The sequence below is a fragment of the Lepisosteus platostomus genome, chromosome 10 (assembly GCF_059453375.1).
Source record: "Lepisosteus platostomus isolate fLepPlt1 chromosome 10, fLepPlt1.hap1, whole genome shotgun sequence".
In the NCBI taxonomy this organism is placed as follows: Eukaryota; Metazoa; Chordata; class Actinopteri; order Semionotiformes; family Lepisosteidae; genus Lepisosteus; species Lepisosteus platostomus.
In genome coordinates, this window is record NC_142620.1 from 49,988,151 (window position 1) to 50,010,480 (window position 22,330).

Here is a 22,330-nt window from a genome sequence, read left to right on the forward strand (position 1 = left end):
AGAATCAAACAGATTGGAATTGAACGCCTTGGTGCATCTTCTTCTTTGTTCTGTCTTGATTGTTTTGGGGGTTTGATCAACCTGCTTCATTACAGAAGGGTGCTCTTTAGGTTGGTGAAATATTCTGTCTGGTACACGGGATGCCTGTGGCATCAATCAATACAATGTAAGACCCCTTACTCTCCTGGTTTTTCAACACAGTCACAACAAGCTGTCCGATGTTGGCCTGTTACTGTATGGTGAAAATGCTGAAAGTTGTAAGTGTGAACATCCAGGCACCACAGAATAAATTTCGCACAGGAATAAAATGGAGCGTATTATCTCTAGAAATAACTAGCATTCACTGCCAAAGCCCAGGTTGTCTCAAGTTTTGAAAAAAAAAATACATTTGAGTCTGTCTATCTTTGCTGTTGTAATGTCCTTAATAGCATCTAATCTGTATAGAATGGTCAGCAGTATAAAATTAATCCTTTCTATATGTAGCATATATTTTTCCCCGTTGATTTGGAGGGGGAGCAGCTTATCTCTTAAGTGTGCTGCTGTGTTCATTTTTTAGTACAGAAAATAACATATTGTACTTCAAGCCCTTTCCTCCACCTTGCTTTACCACTGATAACGAGAGCTGAGAGCTGAAGCACACGAGCCTGCGTCCATTCCCGCTGCATTTGACCAGCCAGTCTGTAGCACCGTCACCAGGGTAGGGCGCTGTGATTAGCATTTCAACTGGTTTTGCTTCCCCAACAGTGTGGTAATGGGTCTTATATGGATGTGCATGTGAAAATGGGCTTCTTGTGTCCCAGGGTGCCATTTCTAGAGAATATTTCTGCAACCGACCCCCCCGTTACTCTCTGGACAGTCCTCTTGTTGTTGTTGATGACGGGGGAAGGTGGGCGGGGGGGTGGGGAGGGGGGGGTTTCGGCTGTTATTGCATGCGTCCGCTGTTTCCTGTAGAGCCTCCTGTTATTTTGTAGTCTTTTATTCATTTTACAGTAAAAAGAATATCCAAGGAATGTGCCAGAAAACCCAACAAGAAAATATGTAGGAAAGGAGGTATGTAGCAAGCCGACAACGAGAGAAACAGAGAGAAGAGAGGCGACTGGTACGTCCTCTCAGAAGCCTGCAAGATAACACCATCAATCAGCTTCTAAATTAAACTGCTAAATGGGATGAACAGAGCCTTGCAACGCAGATGAATTATGTGTGTGTGTGTGTGTGTGTGTGTGTGTGTAAGCTTGTATGTGTTTTTGAAATACTTCTCTGTGTCTTCTGTATTTACATTTGGATGCTGTCTGCTGCACATGGGTGTTAGCTGGAGCTAGATTTAAATTCAATGAGCCGGATTTTAAAATAAAACTTTAAAAAGAAAATTCTATTTTTAAGCAAAACGACTTTTTTAGAAAATTACATCTCCGCCAGCGCAAATTAACTGCCTGGCACTGAATGTCCCAGGGATTTTCTGATTCTTATTTCTGAAACAACGTTTTAAGTAATTGTTTTACTTTGCAATGATCTTTCTGCCAGGCCTGTGAAGAGCAATAGTGTTACACACAGCCTTGTGTGATCACACATCCTTTTATTTTTGTGTTATCGGTTTACAGCTTCCCATCCTACCACAGGAAACTAAGTGTGGCCGCATATAGCTCCAGCACGTTTTTGATTATGGGCCGGTAATGAAGAATTTTTCCTACAGTGCTGATCCAGCCCCAGTGGCTGCTGCTCCCAAGCCAGAACAAAATACTAAATGTGTTCTGCAGTTCATCTTCAGAGTCCTGCGCCGCACAGCCTGTTATCTGTCACGGAAAATATGTCACGGGCTCCGTTTTAGCGTGCAAAAGTAAATACTGAAAGAGGCCTAGTCTGTATCCATGTACAATTCGCTTTTCCATATTTTGAAATGGAAAAGGAAAGATTCCAATCTCATCTGCTGTGCAGAAGAGTCAGCTGTCTGTTATTCCTCCCTCCTTGCAGCAGTTTGCATGCATGGTTTTTTTTCGTAAATTAGTTTCGTCTCTAAGACTGACCTGCCTTCAAGGCAGCTGTTGCCTTTCACACAGTTCCATTTCCCAACCAGCAGGATGCAGAGGTACTCTTCATCTTGACCCTCAGGGGGCATGATGTTCAAAATATCTGGCTCCTTTGTATTCTCTGCTCTCTCCACTGGCAATAATGCTAGTCTGGAGACCATGTTGCATTTATTTGAGTCATGTTTGGGACAGCGAACACGCTAGATCAAGAAACAAAGGCAAAGCAGCCTTAAAGGCAGTTGAGGTTTGGAAGGTAAATGGATGTGCAGGAGGAGGTACACTATGTTGCAGTGGTTCACAGCAATGTCAAAGGTGCAGTTAGTTTGGTCTTCTTAAAAAAACAAAGCGTTCTTCAAAACTATTTTGCGTGGCATGTGGTTTAAGAAAAGACATACCTGCGCTGAAGATTGGCAAGAAGCCTTTCTGGTTACCGTGCTTAGTTCGTTTAGCCAAAAGAATTTGCCTTGTACACGTGTGAGAGTGTGAATGTACAGTATGTGTTTGCATGTGCAGAAATACGTACGGGTTCATTGGCATTAGTGACTTTGCTCATGAGGGTTGATCAGAAAAGTCTATAATTTATAAATCATTATAAGAAACAATAAGATATAGAGATCTCTTAATATGATGTTATACATAATATATTAATATAATCCAATTAATGTAAAAATATTATATAATTCAGTTATATACGATTGAATATATTGAATATGATCTGCTCTCCCAAAATGCAAGCTCATTATGGTAAGGTCTCATGAGGTTTTTTTTTTTGTTTCTACTCCTGATAGATAGACACTTTATTGATCCCGTGAGGGAAATTGCAGAAAGGTACAATTCTGTGGTACATATGATCATATGTCCATATTTGCAAATTCCTACTCTAGAGCACAGGAGTTACCTCGAATCACTTCTAAACATTGTTACTTCTGATCCATTCAAGCTTAATTATATAATTAAATTCATGAGGCAATTAATGATGTGGCTGTGCCAAAACATGGCGGCACTGGTAGTATGCTTTGGTCATGTGTTAATGAGAGATCAAGGGAATATACCTTAGAAAAAGACAGGGCTTCAGACAGAAGGCAAAGAAGAGCAATGCAATATGTACTGGTTAATATATCCTTGTGAGTTTTAGTTGACCGATCTTACTCTCAGCTGAGTCCTTGTTTTAGCTTTGCAGTTTCGTCTTTCCTCTTAAACAGGAGCAAAAGCTAAAAATAACATGGACCTTAAACAATGTAGATTTTCAGCTGCGTTTAGTAGCTCGACAGTTGGCAGCTCAATGCATTTAAATTTAAATTCCTGACTTTAAAATTCATCTTATCAGATTTGTGACAGAAAAAAAAGCAACCTTTTCCAATAATTCAGTCTGTTTTGGCACCTTGGAAGAGCAGTGGGGTAGAGCTGCTTTGCGAGTTCCTGAAATGACAGAGGAAATCAATTTCAATAAAGATTTTTCTTCTGCTTATTACTTCCCTCACACCCCATGTGAGCAGCGTTGCTGATGGATGATATTATGTCTTTGATTAAAGTCTACTGCAGGTATCGCTATGGCCCTGTTTGTCAGAAATCAAGGTCAATGTTTACACAGCAGTTAGCACTTTGATAAGTTAACGCCATACAAGTTTTTTTTTTTTAGAAAGCAGGAGCACTGTATTAAAAAGCTTCGTGCGAACACCAGGGAGTTTAAGCAAAGATTTCCTATAAACACAAATGTTTCATTAAAATTGTCTGGGTTTACTTTTATACCGTTTTGGACAAAATCTCCCATAGAGGCCCTGATGTCATGTCAGTGATTTACGTAAAACTGCCTTTAACGATTTTGTTATTTCCAGTTAATAATCATCATCATCATCATGATGATGTGACGGCAGCCAAAGTGTACCAGTACGCTCAACACACGCCAGCTATCAGCAAGGAGGACAAGAGAGCCAATTGTAGCCAATTAATGGTGGGGATTGGTAGGAGGCCATGATTGGTAAAGGCCAGGGGGGTAATTTAACTGCGTGACTACTGGAACTACTAACTACTTTTGCCCACAAAAAAACACTCTTTAGAAGTAACTACTCAAAATTTAATGCCAGCATGCATGCCGGAGTTAAGAGGTTATGACATCATTTACAACATTCCTACCTGTTGTTAAAGCACTGTAGTGTCCCAGTTGGATAGGACCAAGAGCAGAGAATTGCACAGGGCACGCACAACCTCACTTGTCCTTATGACTTAATAAACTATCGTCTAACCTTTAGAAAATCTTTAAGGTGATATCTGAGACTCTTATTGTCACATTGTCTTTTAAGCATGCATGGACGCTTTGAATTGGAATCCATACTGAGGTGATCACAGGATACTCATAGTGTAGACGTACATATTAATCTTACCCAAGAGGGAAAAAATACACCTCTCTTTATGTGACAGGGATTGTAGCCCTGTACGTATCTGCTGTATGTGCATCTATCAGAGGTGACAGAGTGGAGGTAAATCACTATTCTCATAACACTACATTACAGTCAATGCAAAAAGAATAGGATAATCGCAAAAGCTAACTGCCTTTTAGCCATGTGCAAGTTGTCTGGTTTATTTTCTGTGATGTTCTGATATAAAAAATATTAAAGTGAGAAGGTGCGAGGAGTTATTCTATACAAAAACATCTCCACTTGATAGAAACAGGTTTATGCAGGACTTCAGCTAACAAAATCATATCTACTGTGTTGCAGGAATACTCAAACTACATTACTTTTAAGAAATGATCCCCAGAAGAAGATCAATTTTCAGATAAACTTCAAATTATGTTTTCCATTCGCTGCGAGGGGCTAAGGGTATTTGAAGGCTTGAGTAACCTTTGTAAAAGACATCCAGGATCCCTGCTTCAGAATATTGGCTCTCAAAATACTATTTTGCTAGAAAAGCTTTAACACAGCCACACAACAGGCATCACTTCCACGTTGTGTGCTGTGTTCGCTCCGCGAGTAGATGATGTTTCTCATCTTTGGTGTCCTCTGTTTAGTTTTCCTGTTCTTGTTCAATAACATATCCTCGAGTTTGTACAGAGCTGGTCATCCTGAAGGATCTAAAGTGCATTACAGACAGTACTGTATATGGGACGGGACCCACTACACAGCAGATAAGTGGAGAAGTGAGAAATGACCAGCTCAATTAAAGCGGGGATTTAAGGAGTCCGATCGTACAAGCCCAAAATGGAATTTTGGGACACCAGGATTAAAAGCCTGCTCTTGATCATGGAATATTGAATGATCAACTAGTCAGAACCTCAGTTTACTGTTCATCCAAAGGATTACATCTCCTATAGCACAGTATCCCCCATTGCAATACCAGGGCAAATTATCATCCTATGGAAGAGCACTATCTTCCTCGGAGATTGCCAATCCCAGTACTGGAAAGGCTTAGCCTTGCTTACCTTCTGAGATCTGATTAGATCAGACTACAAAGGAGATTTTGTGTTGATAATATCCAGATCTTTTCAAGATAGTTTTATATTCCTGACATAGCAGCAGTGAACAATGTATATGATTCCCATGTGTGCTTTAAACAGGAAAGTATAATTTTGTCCAGATTGGCATCAGCATCTTATTTGCATTTATGGTTTGAAGAAGGAGGGGCCAGAAGAGCTACTACTGGGATAACTGGCTTGGCGCCACTAAATAACAACATTGCTTTCTGATCCTTTTATGCTCTTCCTATCATTGTGAAGCAGAAATCATCACCAGGGAAATTCCACTGGGTTTGGGCCACTGCAAGATGTGATACTTTTTCTCACTCTGTTGCTGTTGCGTCAGAAATCTTGCACTGCATCCTGAGTCAGGGGCTCCATCCTCTTTCCCAGTGAAGCCCCTGTCACTTTAACTCTGCACCCCAGATGTTTTCAGCAGACCTTTTCCCCAAATCCCTCCCTCAACTTCAGAGGGTACAATCAAATGGACCGAAAACCTGAATCTGTCTGCCTAATGGATGTTCAGCCCTAAATGAGTTCTTACTCACAGTATAAGATATGCCTGCTTAAACTATTTTTTGTATGAAAGGTCGTTCAAGTAGAACATGCCTCAGGGAGTGAATCAGAGAAGGATTGTTACACTCCTGAGCTCCTCTCCTCCATCTGTTTGTGCTTTCACCGGTGTAGCAGAGCCTACACACAGTTCCACTGTGTAGACTTTATTGGATTGCGCCTTCCGGCGAAGTGCACTTCCTCCCATTATCCTTTGCCCAGCACCACATTGGTCACGACTACAGCTCCGCAGGATGTATGCAGAGCCAATCACCAGGGTGGCCTTTTCTCCAAGAACAGATTTGAAATTGGATGCATACTTACGCTTGCCAAAAATAGCCATGCCAATGCTACAATTTGTGCAAAAACATTTGCATGTCCATGTGTGCATTTTTATATCGTCTTTCCATGCTAATTTAAAGTATTTAGATCCTTTTGTTGTCAAACTATATATTGTAACACTTTGCTTAGACTGTTGCGGGGTTCTAGTACGAGGCCTCTGTACACTGCTGGAGTCTCTGGGTAGTTGTCAGCCGCTTCTGGAGGAGAAGGCTCCAGCCCTCTCCTGCTCCATCTCCTTGGCTGCTAAATTTATAAAGCAGACTGCCACAGTGTGGCCCTTCCATTGAGTATCTGCTGCTTTTGGAACATGCAATCATGGATCTCCCCTGCGTTGTAGCAGATGTCTGCATGCCATAGTAAATGGATTCTGGCAAATAATCCCCCTTTCTTGGACAAAAGGAATTGTGTCTGAAGCAGATGACTATCTCAAGTTGCTGCAAATATGGTTCTGCCCATTTTTAAGTCAGAAGGTCTAATCCCAGCAAAATAGGCATTCTTGATGTCTGCCACCTTGAACTGGCGTTGCTTGGGTCTGCCTCTGACCTTTATGGGGTGTGATCTGCAGCCCTTCATCAGCATCTTCTGTCCAATGGGATAAAGATTATTAAAATTTATAATTAATAATTGCTTGCACTTATATAGTGCTTTTCTGGACACTCCACTCAAAGTGCTTTACAGGTAATGGGGACTCCCCTCCACCACCACCAGTGTGCAGCATCCACCTGGATGATGCGACCATGATTGGTAAGGGCCAATGGGAAATTTGGCCAGGGCGCCAGGGTTACACCCCTACTTTTTTCATGATTTTTAACAACCACAGAGAGTTAGGACCTCGGTTTTATGTCTCATTCGAAAGACAACACCTTTTTACAGTATAGGGTCCCCGTCACTATACTGGGACATTAGAAACCACATGGACCGCAGGGTGAGTGCCCCCTACTGGTTCCACTCACACCTCTTCCAGCAGCAACCTTAGTTTTTCCCAGGAGGTCTCCCATCCAGGTACTGACCAGGCTCACACCTGCTGAGCTTCAGTGGGTTGCCAGTTGTGAGTTGCAGGGTGATATGGCTGCTGGCTGTGATATAACTGGCTATTAATTATATTAGTATTGTATCAAAATGGAGGCTTCTTTGAGTTGGACTCCGGTATGCAGCAGGAAGATGACCATATGGTGTTACATTGATCTGGTCCTGGGAGCACATCTGCTGCCTTTACTCGTTCTGACATGTCAACACTAAAGCAGGATAATGCATCACAAGCTGCTGTTGTAACACTGGACTTCTTCCAATATGACAACGATGACGTGGACACCCTACTCACCAGATATGAGCTCCATTGAATATTTCTAGGATGAGCTGGGATGACTTGTGGCAAACAGGGATCAGAGACCAGTGAACAGTCACTTACTTGTCCAGGCTCTAAGAGAAAAATGGGATACAATACCATTACGAGCAGAATGGGACAGAATCCTACAAGACAGCATCTGCATCTTTATATACAAATAACGTGTAGCAGATGTGCATCTCCCTACATTATGATTTTTTAACCTTCCTGATAATAATGTTATTAATTTGTTACAGTTTAAAAAGACAGGTTTCTTTTGATCTTTAGTCAAATAAATACTGGCCATTAATTATTTTTATTCTACAGTACAGTGATTCATCCTATTGAGTAATTGTAGATATTAAAGAAGAATTAACTGGGTGTCTACCCTTAAATCTTCAAACCCAGTTTCCTATATTCAAACACAGACATTAACCAAGAGGATATGTCCAACTAGATTAAATCTTTTAGACAAATAAAACAAATTTAAATCCAATTTCCAATTTCCACTAACCAGTTTCAGGTTAGTTCAAATAATCAATGGAATGTTTAATTAAACCATCATGCAGTATATTTGCTGCAGTCCCTTTAATGATTTTCTTTTATGTATGTTCCTATAAAGCAAAATGTTAAATGATCATACTGTATGTGGCAGGTTTCATTCAGGCCAGCACCTTGACCTTTGAGGTGAGAAAAGCAGGTTTGTTCTTTGCCTGTTTTGACAAACAGACCCCTTGGATGCCCGTGATCTGGTGCTGGGGCTGGAGAGGGTTGGTTACATTGCACTCCAGCTTGGGGCAGCCTGACTGGCCTGACAGTCTCATTGTTCAGCTGGTCACTGTTTCCTTTTTTTTCCAGTTGGGTAGATCATATTAAGTACATCTTAAGATGATTCCTTTATTTGATTTATTTTTATGGATGGCCGAAGGCATCCCTGGTAAATAATTGTTACTGAGATGGCAAAGTGGTTTTCATTCTCTCGACTCAGATTCTGGACATTCCTGTCCTGCTAGTTAAGAAGGTGTAAGAGTGACCAGTGAACATCCATGCAGTGGAGGGATGTTTTGTTTCTCATTCAGACCCCACCGCTACTTTGTTGGAAACTGTGAAACATACTGTACAGTACTGCCTTTTAGCTGTGGGGTCAGTGACTGCTGTCTTTAAAGGAGCTGAACGTACAGTATCTGTACCACTTGCTGCTATCTCATTGCGGTGTCGATTTGTCATGGACGTTGAAGCCCTGTGGAAAAGGTGAATATACTGTATGTGACGAATGGAGCTCTGCTGGACCCCTGACATGATTCGATCGCGGTCACTCCTGGGCTCAGAGCAAGCATTGTGTTGCTTCCTAGACAGCAGTGAACTAAACTGCACCAAGAAACGAGGTCTATGCCGCAGGCAAATTCTGCATTGTCTAGGTTTCAAAGGAGTGATGTCACTTCTGTCACGTTCGGTGCCACCTATTTAACATAAAAAGTATGCTTCTGAGAACAAACAATGCACTAACATGAAAGAAGAGTTTCATGTGCGTGACAGACATCAGTATTTTTGTGATGAAAGATCTCCATGATCAACTGTGATTACAGGATCTGAAGGCAGCTGAAGTCAGCTGCGTGTAGTCTCTAAACTCTCAGACGGCTTCTCCACTTAGGGCAGAAGAAACTTAGCTTTGGTCTGCTTGCAATGAAAAAGGGAGGGCTACTGTATGTGAAATCCCTTCAGATTTCCACCACAGACCAATGGCTGAATAGTGGCTTCTGAAGCTTATTTCAGATGTATTGGACAATGGCCAAGGTTCTTTTTCCAGCCATCTTTAGCCTCTCTACAAGTGAAATGTCTGGTTCACTTTTAAGGTGTTTGTATAGGCCAGTGATCTGGCACTGACCACACAATCTGGGCTCAAAGAATTTAAAGATACACTGGCATCAGGCATCAAATCAATTATGGCAGATAATTTCTGCAATTGAGGCTCTAGCCAAATCTGTCTTCTCAGCAGTCCACCTCAATCACTGCAAAACACAAGTTCACCTTAATGTTACCTCCTGAGGGGATCGACTACAATATTACCCAAACTCAGCCTACCTACTGTAAGTGTGATACTCGGCGGTACCTTGAGCTTTTGTTATCATCTTCACAAAAGAGCTGCAGCCATTAATTCAGCCGAAGTACCAATGGAAAATTACCCCACACCTCACATATAGCACTGAACTTTTCAAGTTCTAAGTATCGCACAACTGTCTGCTAACAGTTGCTCTAAATGCATGGATGTCACATTCAATTTCACAATGCATACTGTCACCTGAACCATGGTGCTGTCCAATATCATTTCTCCGTCCATTCACTGTGACAAAACTATGTACAGTGCGGTCATCTGTATGAACAACAGCCCTGATGTACTCCAAAAACCAACTGTAAGGTTTTAACAACTCTTCCAGCTCATCTCTTGGTCTTTTGGAAACCCATCCGGACGTGTGCCCAACCCTTCAAGGCAATGATATTATAAAACAGGAAACCAGAAACAGGTGGAATACACACTAGTTGAGTGAAAAATTCATTTAAATAAAAAGTCCTGGGTGGTAACCAATAAACCAGAAAGCAGAGCAGATCTCCAGAACCAGCAGTAAATGTACTGTAAGTGCTTTAGGACATGGAGGGATGTGAAGGATGAAATTGCAGACCAGAATAAACATCTACTCTTGGCGCAACTGCAAAGCCTCCTGCTTTTGACCCATCCTAAATGGCTAAATGGGACATGGCCACTGCAATCATGTGATGCCCAAGTGACGCATTAGGAGCTCAGCTGCATGTGACTGTGGTAACCTGGATTAAACGACAGACCACAAGACAACACTTCCTACAAATTCCTAGAAATTACAGATAGACAGCCTCACTCCTCAACAGCGTTAGACTTGTTAACTGACCTTAAATGGGGTTAAATTTATACTCATCACTCCAGGTGAGCCAAAAGACCATAGCATGTCATGCTGTTGGTCTGCTTTGCTCTGAGAAGTACTTTAGTGTTGTGGAGGATGAGTAAGGTTTATGATGACAAGTACTGCTAGTACAGCGAGACCACAGTGAACGGTCTAACCTGTCAGTTTCCACCAGCTGATGTTCAAGAGAGCAGTTCTTTTTTATCGGCCCACTCCATACTGGTTTCAATTCCATTTTATCAGGAAAATCAAAATTCCATTTTCATTGCATTTGCATAAATTATAACTGGGTTATAAGTGCCCATTTGAATCCCCAAGGATCACTCTCCTTGCTCTCCTTGATTCCTCGGTTTTGTTTGTTTTTCCAGAATTCCGTCTTTGACATTCAGGCCCTTTCTTTCCCTAAAAAAAGTTTTTTTTTTCTCCCTCTCAGGGGTTTCTTAATCTCAGCTACCAGGGAGATCTCAAGGTAATTACTAATTAGGGCACTCGTTCCCACCTCCTGAAGCGGTGCAATCTGTGCTCCAGTGAGAAGATGAAGGTAGTCCTTTGAGAAGAAAGGATTATTCACTTGTGATTCATTATCTTTTATTTGCGTAGGATTGCCAAGATCCACAGTGTTTTTTTAAATCCCTCTTTCTTGTGCACTGGGGCTTTTGATGAACCGACAAAATGGTGGCTGAGTGCCTGTTCTCACAGTTGCATCCATGAACAACTTAAGGAGATGTGGCCTTTCTTCCTTTTAGAAGACAACCTGGCTGTGGGGCATCAGTGTTAGGGGAGCTGGTGCCCTATGGGAGTCTTGGCTGTCCTATACCAGAGGATTACAGTCTCCTTAACCTTTCCTTCTGATATTTTTCTGTCATCCTTTCAAATTCATCCTCTCTCAGCTGTTATGTTAATCTCCATGGAACAAGCACAATGGGAATTTAATGCACCGGCTTGGATGGTATTCTGGAAAAAGAGGTCTGTAAAACTTTGCAAGGCTGAAGATATAGACTTCACCCAGATTTTACACTAAACCATCACTCTGCCTCACTGTTTTATAACTTTGCACAAATTGATCTTGAAGGTAGATTGCTTTTTCTATGGAAGCTTTTAGTATACTGGTCCCAGTGCCCGATGCTTTGTGGGCAGGTCAAATGATGGCTGTCCTCTAAAATGCTGTGGGTTGAAGTTCTTGGTGAACTTTGTCCTCCCCTATGCCCAGTTCATATCTTTTTATCTTCCACACTCCATGCACTCTGACCTTAATAGACTACACCTTTCATCAACGTGGTATGTGAGGTGTTATTTCTAGCTGCTTCTCGGGGGGGGGGGGGGGGTGAGGAGGTTAATTTCTCAGTCTATGTGTTTCTCTGCTCCCTGAGCCCATCCCTGCTTTGGGGTACCAGCGAGATGGATTTCTCTGTCCCCTGCCTCTGCTCTCTGCGCTGCCAGTGCCCTCTCCTCCTGGCAGATGCTCTCACAGAGGTCAGCGGGAGGGAGAGATTTATGTGAGGTGTCATTTCTCTCACCGAGAGCAGTCAATGGGTCAAATGAGAAAAAAGCAGCAGGGGCCAACAACAAAACACTGCTTATTGAAAGGTAGGAGTCAGGAGCCACCCACGAACGCCTGAGAACAAGTCTCAGAAGGCACTCGAGGATTGCTCTGCAGCAGCTTAGCTTTCACGCTGCCTGTTTTTACAAATTTAAATGGTTTTCAGCTTGATTGTAGTTTCTGCTTACAAAACGTCGCTCTTTTTATCTTCCCTGCTGAATCGATTTGGGGAAGGAGGCCATTTTGTTTGATTATTTCCTGGGAGACAGAGACAAAAGGAGCTCTCACTCACAAAAAAAAAGGATGTTGGGTGTAGAACGTGTTCATGAAGAACAAAAAGGACCTTTGCCAAAATCCAGGCACCACCCCTGAGTCGGTCTATTCTTTTTGTGTTCTGTAAAGCGATTTCATTTATGGTTTTTATATTATTTGAGACTGCCATGTACTATTACTCTTGAAGAACGGCAGTGATCAGTGAATTCATGAGAGCAATTTAATTAAAACGTCACAGGGTGATATAGACCTAAGGGAGAAACCAGTGTGAAGTGACAGACAGAGCATCTCTCCAGAAGTCAACAGGCAAACAAATTCCCGTGCACTTCTCTTTTCAAGCAGTTAGCTACGTCGAGGGACAGCCTTCTTCTCAGCATCCACTGCGCGTGCTGTTTATCACACAAGCAAATCAGGGATCCGAGTTTCATTTCTAAACCTCGGTTCCCGTTTGTCTGGTACTTGTTTTTTTTCTGGGGTTGTCTACTCCCATCACATGCCCCTTACTGGACTTTGTTTTTAAGTAAACATCGGTGACATCAGTCCAGTATCTTTTCTTTAAAATGGTACAGTTGCTGCAAAATAAGAAAAACAGCAACCTCCCTCAGTTCATTTCCATTCCGGTATAAAACATGTTTAATGACGGCTACATTGAAGTGTCTTATTTGTGGTGCTAAGTTCCCACTACTTCGTTCACTGATTGCTAGCTCATGCACTGCTGATGGTGAGCTGATGAGATTTATTTTGCGGTCTTCAACATAACGAATCGGCGAATTGGTATTTTCCTTTACCCAGGACTGCCTTGTGAAGATTAGGAAGGTGTTTATCGAAGCTTGGTTAAAGCCTGCCTGGCGATGACCATAGTACTCATCAATTTTTATATGAAAGTGCGGGCATTGCTATTGAATTTTGTTGTATAAAGCAATAGCTTTTATTGTCTTGGCTTTTTCAGTGGTCAGTGTTGTGTGGTTATCGTAAAGCAATACACTTACCGTGGTGCTCTTACAGTTCTGGAGATGGAATTCATGAGAATGTGATCAAACATTATTGTCAAATGCTATAAATGTCACTTGGCAGCGATTTCGTACAAGCGGCACAGCAGGCCTTCAAATAGGAAACAAAGCAGTTTGAACGAGTGCATAGTATTGTCAAAACAATTTAAATGTTTGTATTCAGTATGTACCATATTTCCCACTTCCTCTTGTACAGTCTAGACAGCAGTGAGATGAAAGTCTTTGCTTTTAGAGATTTCAATTTAATTTGGTCCTGTCATTCAAAGAAAGGTATTTATTGCTCAATATCTCTGAGACCTCTAAATGTTAAGAAGGAAGCTTGCTGGAGATCTAGTTACTGAGGAATAGGAAAATCAGTTCTTAATGATGGTAGATCCCATTCACACAGGAGACTTTAAACATTTTCTCTCTTCGTGTGCTGGATTTCAGGTTTGACCAAAAGGATGACACAATCTATAATTCCTCTATGTCTGTTTTTCAACTCAGTGTGCTTTCCGTGCACAAGATAACCTTGTCAGCCCCAGAATCCTCTTCCTCCTGTTCAAGTGAGCCAATCTGTCTGCTCATCTGATATCACTGTGGAATGAATCGTTCCAGATATTTCTTCTTTTTTATACCTGCTGTAATACTCTGGCGAAAAAAATAAAGAAATTGCAAAAGAAAAAACTGGGGGGGGGGGGTTTAAATTAGTTTGTTGTTTGCCTGGCCCTAATACAGGATGTGTGTCTCACAGATTTGTGTGGATTTCACTAAATCCAGTGAGTCATGTTAAGAACACAGGCTTTTCTGTGGAGATTCGTATCACTTCTAGTACTTTGCTGTCAGCTTGTTCTGTTATTTGATTAAAATTGTTTAAACACACAAAAAAGCATAGAAATGAGTGAAAGGTTTGTTTGATGTCATTGTCAGTGTCAGTCTGTGGTGTAGTTCGTTTTTGTTATTACAGGGACTGTTAAACCTGAAACACGTGTTTGTGAGTTGAAAAAGCGGCGATGGGGAGAGTTTCACCTTCAGCTTTGGAGTAAACTCTGAGAGTGTTTGCGCAGAACCTGCTGTGATTTCTTTCCTCAAGCGTTACCTGGGAAATGTTTTTAGGATGAATGCTTTTCTTCTCTTTCTTCCCGCTGTCCTGTCAATCATGCTATTTTGAATTTTCTTGTGTTCTTGTTTTCTCTCTCTCCTTTTGTGTCCGACCTCAGGGACCCACGCCAAGAAACAGGGCGAGGATTTGTCCGATAATGACGGTGATGAAGATGAAGGTATTTTTCTGGTGCTCCAAGCCGATGCATGAAACATTGAATTTTGGTTTTAATGAAAAACCTTTTTAACAAACACTGTATCCAGTATACTGTATGCTATTATTTCTTTAAAGAATATTGAAATGCACGCTTCCTTGCACTTTTTTCCTATTATAAATGAAAGAGGAAAAACAATGCCGAATGCTGTTTTTTTCTTTTTTTAAAGGAAAATTTCCATTTGTCAAGGGTTACCATTGTAATTTAGACTTGATATGAAGATGGAATATTGACATATTTCTTGTTTGCTTGAAGGGTGATCTGTTCAATTGCCCTGCGGCTGTTTAAGTAACTCTGATCACCTAATGACTGTGTTGTCCTCTCATTCCCTAATAGTCAGATCATTAAAGTCCATTATCAGAATAACAGACATTGTATGCTGGAAGACAATTAAAATATGAAATGTGTTTTTGCCTTTGGGGTTTTCTGTCTGGCATTATATATATATATCCAATTGGAGAACTACAAGCGTCAAAATCTTATCAGATAAAAATGGCTCCACTCATGCAGTACCTATGAGGAAACATGAATATGGAGAGGATCGATGAGCAGTCTCTAAGCACTCTGTGCAACTTGAAGTTCATCAGGAATGTGCAGTTGTGTTTTACAAAATAATTGAGACACTGCTGTAACATCCCGACTGCCTCCTGTACCGGTAAGTGAGTCAAGATCAGCTCTCCTTGGGACTCCAGCAGGAAATAATAAAGTCTCCGGAACCTTAAGCTGTGCGGTCAGTTTATTTTCATTTTCGTTGAAAGCCCGCAGAATATTGATCGCGCACAATATATCATAGCTTATCCAGAAAGCTGGTGGCATTCTGGGCAGGGGGGTTATTGTGACGTCGCACGTGGCGAGCAAGGTTTCTGCATGCTGCAGAAGGAGACAGTGAGTGAGCAGATTTGTGCTCACTGGAGCCAGTCGGGCTGTCAGTCTCACTACAGGTCATTCTCTCTGTGGGGCAGCAGTCGATCACCTGCGAAGACGCACTACATACCTAAGGACACGTCGACAAGCTTAGCAACAGCTGATGCTGTGGAAGAGCCTTTTCAGTCTTACATATCCATGCATCTATATCTTCAACATAACATCTCCATATTATTTCCTTTTTAATCGTCCGCACGGAAACAGTGCTTCTCACCCCCCTTTCTTGTTTGTTTTTAATTAGTTGTAGTTTGTCAAACAAGAAAAAACATCCATTAAAAAGAATGATTTGCTGCCCCCCACAGAAAATGGCAGTCCAGGACTTTAAAAATGTGCGCTAGGACATCATTTGTGTAGCCTGCAGCCTCATTGACTCTGAGGGGGTATTTGTGTACACGACTGAAGGAGCCAAGTACAGTGGATCTGTTACAAGAAATCTATAGTTCTTTGTTCTTGTGTGTAAATCTTTAAATTCAACAGAGGATTGCAGTTTTTAAAAGTGCAAATGTCTGAGAATATCATATATCATCAGAATATGTATTTAGGCATCACACATTAATGCCTATACATGTGCTCATAGTATTAGAATTTCATGCAGCTTCTAAGCCTGTGCCCAGGTCTGGAAGTTCTCAAGACTGACCCATTAACTGTTCTGCAGTTTGCTTATTTTCATGCGACCATTCATGTGGTATGTTACACATTATTAGGGTGTTCCTTTGTGAAAAGCACCTCCGTGTGTTACCATTCCATCTTTGGTGGCAGTTCATCATCTGGTGATCATGATAGCAGACGTATTTCAGCTGTTGCTTGTCCAGGCTGACTTAATAAGCCAGGTGCTCAGATCACCAAACCTGCATGGACCTGAGAGTTCACACTTTGACTCACTGCACTGGAGAGAAATTCAGTGCTGGGTATAGGCCATGCTTTCTCCAACTATGGAGCCTATATCTGAGTAGAATTCAAGAATGAACCTCGAAATGGAACTGCAGTCTGGATGTACTGTATTATGTACAGCCTGGGGGAAGAAAGGCATGCTACCCGACTTGTCTGCTGCAATGAGCTCTCCAAGTCTTGACAGATGCATTAGCCTGTCTGTCTCTTGCCTCATGGATCCTCAATTTCTTTTGCGATGCAGAAATCCCATTGCCTCCAGACCACACAAATCACACATTCATTTCTTACAGTTTCAGATATTCTGACCCCTCTTAGCTTAAGGTTGTAATTTCCCTTTCTTGCTTGGATTTCAGACCACACTACCAAGCCCCGCACTTTATAGACTGTAGTATTCTGTAGAGTTTAGTTATAATTCATTTGTTGTTGTTTTTTCTCCATTTAAAAAGTAATCCACCTGTTGTAGCTCTGGGATCCTTATTTAGGGGACCAGATGTCTGCATTTCCATTATGTGTAGTTTTTAATTTTGGTGTGCTACACTACTCCTACACATTCTGTTTTTTCTGTGGCGAAGCCAAAGGTTGTTGGCTTGTTGTTTTGCTTGCAGTTAATATAAAAACAGTAACTCTTGGAAGTAGAGTGTAGAATTAGGCTCTGAGGAGACACATATCCTCCATGCTGAACTCACCAGGAATCCTCCGTAATAAAGTTATTTCAAAACTACGTCAAGCTGCACGGTGACGTCTTGCATCCCTACAGTTTAAACAGGCTCACAAGAAGGTTGTAGTCTAACATCGAAAATCCTTGAACCTGAAGCAGCAAAGACTGCAGAAGTGTTTGCACACTGAGGCATGGGCTCTGCATGCTTTTTATTTACGTAGATGTAATTGCCTAGCTGGCCTTTTAAGGATATATTGGAATACCTGTAGCTTAAACCATAGAATGTGGATTCTTTATTGCCCACACAAGCAGTCTCATAGTTGTGTTGCTAAAGCTCCTTTGCCTACTTCATTTTATGCTCACTGCCTGCTTATGCAGTAGTAAAAAAAATACTTGACACCAGTATTGGTACACTGTGGGTATTAACCATGTGCACCCTGGTGCCATGCACTGACAGTAAGTCAGAAATATGAAGGTGTTGAAGATCAGTGGTGTACAAGATTACAGTGCAGGTACAAAATGGCTGTGTAGCTAACCAATCTAGCACAGTGTAAGAGTTCAGAGTATATTTCCTTATAGACCTCGCAGAGAGAAACTTGCTTTTCTGCGCTCCCTGCACAGGATTCTCTGTCTCTGAGAGTGCAGCTCCGCAAAGTGAATTTCAGAGCACCTGTCCAGACCATTTTCACCGGCATATCTCGTGCACGAACACGATGGCACATGTAGAAAGTCACCTTGTTCAAAGGCTACAATGTTTCACTGAAATCAATACTGTAGTAATAAAGACACAAGACTGCGCTACCAAAAATCATAACAAGCACAAGAACAGGACTGTAGAAAGTAAGCCCTTTTTGTTTACGTGGAGATTTCTTCCTTTTTAATGCTCAGGTGCTAAGTTGCGGCATCTTGAAAATGGTCCACACTCGTTTTATTTTTTCAGTGCTTATTTGTTTAGAATTCCATTGAAAACAATTGTCAGTAATAGCCACATCCAGTAAGCCAATCTGCATCCACAAGTGTAATTGAGACTGGCTGTACAATAAAGTGTACAATAAAGAACAGTTTGTGCTGCTGTAGTAGTACAATCCTGCTACCTTCCCTGTGCTTTGTGTTCCTCATTCCACTGGTCATTCTATTTGCTGGCACAGTACAACAAAAGGACCCTTCCTGAAAACTGTAATCATCGTCTGGATGACTGATCAGTAGACATCAGTAGACATTCTTCTCTGATTTCTCAAATTTTTTTTTACTTATGGCTATTTTTATGTTTTGCTTTAGTAAAAGCATGATAAGTTCTAAAGTTTGCTTTTATACTGTGTATCCGGTTTAATCATTTGAATGAGGACATTAAACTTAACCATCTCTCATTCACCAGTTTAATACTCTTTAACTTTTTGAACACTTGCTCATATCTTTCAATATAACCGTGATTCTAATCAGCACTGACAGCTATGTATTACAAGTCATTTTTGTAGATGAAATGACATAAAGAAGACATCTCCATCTCTGGTCCTTAGCTGCATATTCAAATTATTTCTTAGGAAATAGAAACACTGTGCAAGATCAATGGAGAATGACAGTGCCTTGCATGCCCACTGCCAAATAAGGACATTCATTAATGTTTCATTGTTGAGACAGTAATGCTTTTCTTTTATTACAGATGTACGTAATTCTAAAGCGGAAAAATATTAATGTCAGGTAATATACAGCAGCAATCAGTCAGGCTTAAGAAGTAGAATGAAAGAGAGTAAGAACCTGCGCTTTTATTCCAGTAGAACATAATCATGGAGGGATCTATAGTCATTGTAACCTACAGTACTTTAAGCTTCTACAGCAGGAACTCAGTCTCTTCTCGTTTTTGATCACAGACTTAATTGATTGGATTGGTTTCTGTTTAGGGTACATCTGTGCAAATGTTTCCAGCTCTTGAAAGGTCAAATAGGATTTGAAATTAGTCTCAACCCTGTATCAGTGTCTTGAGTTTGAGAACTTCCCTCATTCATGTGTGTATACTGAAATGTAACCAACTGGGCCTCTGCAGAAGGAAAAATAACTCATTGTCAGCATGTCCAGTGCCTCTACCACAGTGAGCTTGTCTGAAACAGTGTCATTTCCACTGTGAGCATGCCCAATACAGTGTCATTTTCACAGTCTGCATGCCCAATACAGTATTGTTACCACTTCTAATTTTTGGTCTATACTCAGAATTGACCAAAAAACAAGTTAAACAAAGGTCTTAACAAGGAGGCAGATAAATGAAGCCATCAATCAGCACTGGAGATGTAGAGCTCAGCTGGAATGAAAACCAACAGACAGAATGCTCCTCCTGGACCAGAGTTGGAAACCACAGATTTAGAAGTAGAATATTATATCAAAATAGTGATGAATATGCAATTTTCTTCCATTCAGTAATTATTGTGTGCTTATTTGCTTATTTTGATTCCATAATGTTTTCATCTTTTGTACTATACTTTAAAGAGAAACCTTTCTGTCTTACTAAGGGCATTTTATTACTTGTGTATGTACTGTATGTAAATGTACCCAAAGAAATGCCATTGTTTTTAGAATCAAGACAGGATGAAAACACACTTTTCTGTTCCTATCAACTGTTCTGTACATGTACATAACAGTTATTAATGTTATAATTAATCCCATTCTGAATTTTTAATATTTCAATCTCTTCCTAATGAGGCATTGACTTCTCAATTCATGGCATCGCATCCTTAATAGAAGCCTACTTTTTAGGAGCACAATCAGTTGGCAATCATACGTGCATTGTTCTTTTGTTAAAAATCTAGGACAATCAGGCACCTTTGGCCTAGTGAAATTGCATATTGCAATACTCCATGTTAAATGTTTTAATTTTTGTTGGTCTTCAGAAAAGAGTACAGTATGTGCATGAGATTTTGATTTTTTCCCACTTTCTGCAGTTCTTATATACTGTATTTAGGGTCTGATTACTCTAGAACTGGTCTATTCCTGTGTACTGGAGTGGAAATGACCCTGTCAATCTTGTGTTTTTAGGCATTCAACTCTGGTAGCAAACATTGATACCAGCAGTGTTATTACCCTGTAGGTACTTTTTTTTTCAAATGCATAATTCTGGTGTGCACTCTGCTCCTCCACATTTTTCTATGTAATCCATTTACCCCCAGAGCAATATAGTGTATAGTGACAGTGCTCTGGTAGCAGGAAATAGAGTCACAGTGTGCAGCCCACCCAACAAATTATTTTACTTTGCTCAGGGAAGAAAATTAGAAAGCGTGGCATGGTGTTAACTGAATGTGACTTGTTTTTCTGTTGTGTGTAACATGTGTTGGAGCTTTAAAAACCCCTATGGACTGTGTGTGTGTGTGTGTGTGTGTTTATGTCCATGAGTCACCGCAGGCATATAATGCTCATTTAAATTTGAAACATAGCAAAAAAAAATCTCATCTGGGTTAGGGAAAAAAGGAATAAAGGGTCCTGTTTTAGTCGAGTAGACACAAAGTTCTCCAGACGGATGGACTGTTCTCTGTCTGCTAGTCTCATCAACTCATGTCCCTCTACAGACTCCCTGACTTGAACGCTCTTGTATGTTTTTGTTGTTGACAGTGGCATATTTTTTTATCCATTTTCTGTACCACATTTGTGCCTCGTGATGTTTTTTCTCAGAACTCCGAAGCTCTGTGAAAACACAAATCTAAACAGAAACTGCCTTGTTTAATCTCAAAATCTCTTCTCTTCTCTCTTTCTCACTGTTATCTTCCAGGTGTTTTTTTTTTCTGAAATGTTTCAAAATGCTTAGTACTTTAATTTATCTATTTGCATTCTCAGGATGGCGGATTAATCTTAGATCTTTGAAGGTACACCTTGCCTACGGCGTCAATGAGCAGAATTGTATGTTTTACTATCTATTCCATTTATGACCAAAGTAAAAGATTAGAGGGAAAGTCTTGAGGGACCATACACACCCTATTTCAATAATTCCCAAAAGGGCAGAGACAATTGTCATAGTAACAATATGAAACAACAAAAGAGGCATCTGATAACTTGATCGTGACATGCCTAATCTGTTTTCCTGTTTTTTTCCTCTTTTTTTTTCCTTTACATTTGGATTCATTTGTTTTCCTGTCTTGAGAGTGCTTGGTACAGGAAACATGTAGTGGCTATTCCATTTTGTGTCTCCTCCATGCATCTGTTCCAATTTGTGATGTGCCTTAGTGTGAGAGACTAGTGTTTGTGCAGAAATGTCTGTTTGGAATCCTCTAATGTCCTTTTTTTAAGAAAAACTCTCTCAGATACCAGATGAAGAGAAAACCCGATATCTACATCTTTATATACCTACAGTATGCTAAATTCTTAATTGAAGCAACCAGATGGTAAACCATTCATTCATTAACCATACATATTTTGCTTCTAAATATTTTGTCCCTTAAGAAATATAATATTTTGGGGCTTCCATAGAAGACACTAAACTATCATGTTTCTCTACAAAGATGCTGGACTGCATAAACATTCTCAGGACAATATGTTCAGATTAGAAAATGTTGCTACTTTTTAAGTATAAGTCTTAGTAATTATGCAGGACCCAGTCCAGTTCTAAGTCAAGATCTTTTTAACACATATTTAGACTTCTACTGTGAATACATGACCTAAACGCTGGCTCATATCGACATTTCCCTGTACAAATGGAGACACAGCTTACAGATGGAAACTGATTCACTGCTCAGGCTGTTGTTTGCGATTAGCTGTTTGCTCTTGCAGATTTTGAATTTTTGTTGCTGGTTTCTATGGCAACCTGAATACAATATAGGTTTTGAATCCGAGCCCAGAAACTATCTCCCTACTCTCAAGGCTGCACTGCACAGCTTGAGAGAGAGAGACAGCCTTCTCTTAGTATTCACCACAGGCTCTGGATATCAGATCAGAAACCTTTTCTCTAGCAAGTTGGTTTTGTTTTTCTTTTTTTCAATAACTTTATCTCGTTAAACTGATGTGCACCCCAGGGAGCAGGAACACTCTACTGTACATCTTACTTTCCGGAAAAAAAACCCCGAAATGGATTAGTAGAGGGTATGAGCCAAAAGGTATGTTTCAAGTTCAGAAAAGCCAGTATTCATCTGAATTTCTG

The 22,330-nt window shown here is 40.7% G+C and overlaps 1 protein-coding gene across 8 annotated transcripts in view; it reads left to right on the forward strand.

The window, feature by feature from the left end:
* Nucleotides 1-22,330, forward strand: part of nlgn3a (neuroligin 3a) — a 138,840-nt gene that overhangs the window by 48,337 nt on the left and 68,173 nt on the right. For 5 of the 8 annotated variants that reach the window (XM_088596858.1, XM_088596860.1, XM_088596859.1 and 2 more), the window contains 2 exons: nucleotides 991-1,050; nucleotides 14,649-14,708. The exons of 1 other annotated variant lie outside the window; for it this stretch is intronic. In XM_088596858.1, coding sequence (XP_088452984.1) covers nucleotides 991-1,050; nucleotides 14,649-14,708 — 120 coding nt within the window. Of the gene's footprint in view, nucleotides 1-990; nucleotides 1,051-14,648; nucleotides 14,709-16,173; nucleotides 22,287-22,330 lie in introns of those variants that run through there. 2 more of the 8 variants (XM_088596864.1, XM_088596866.1) reach the window with 2 other exon arrangements.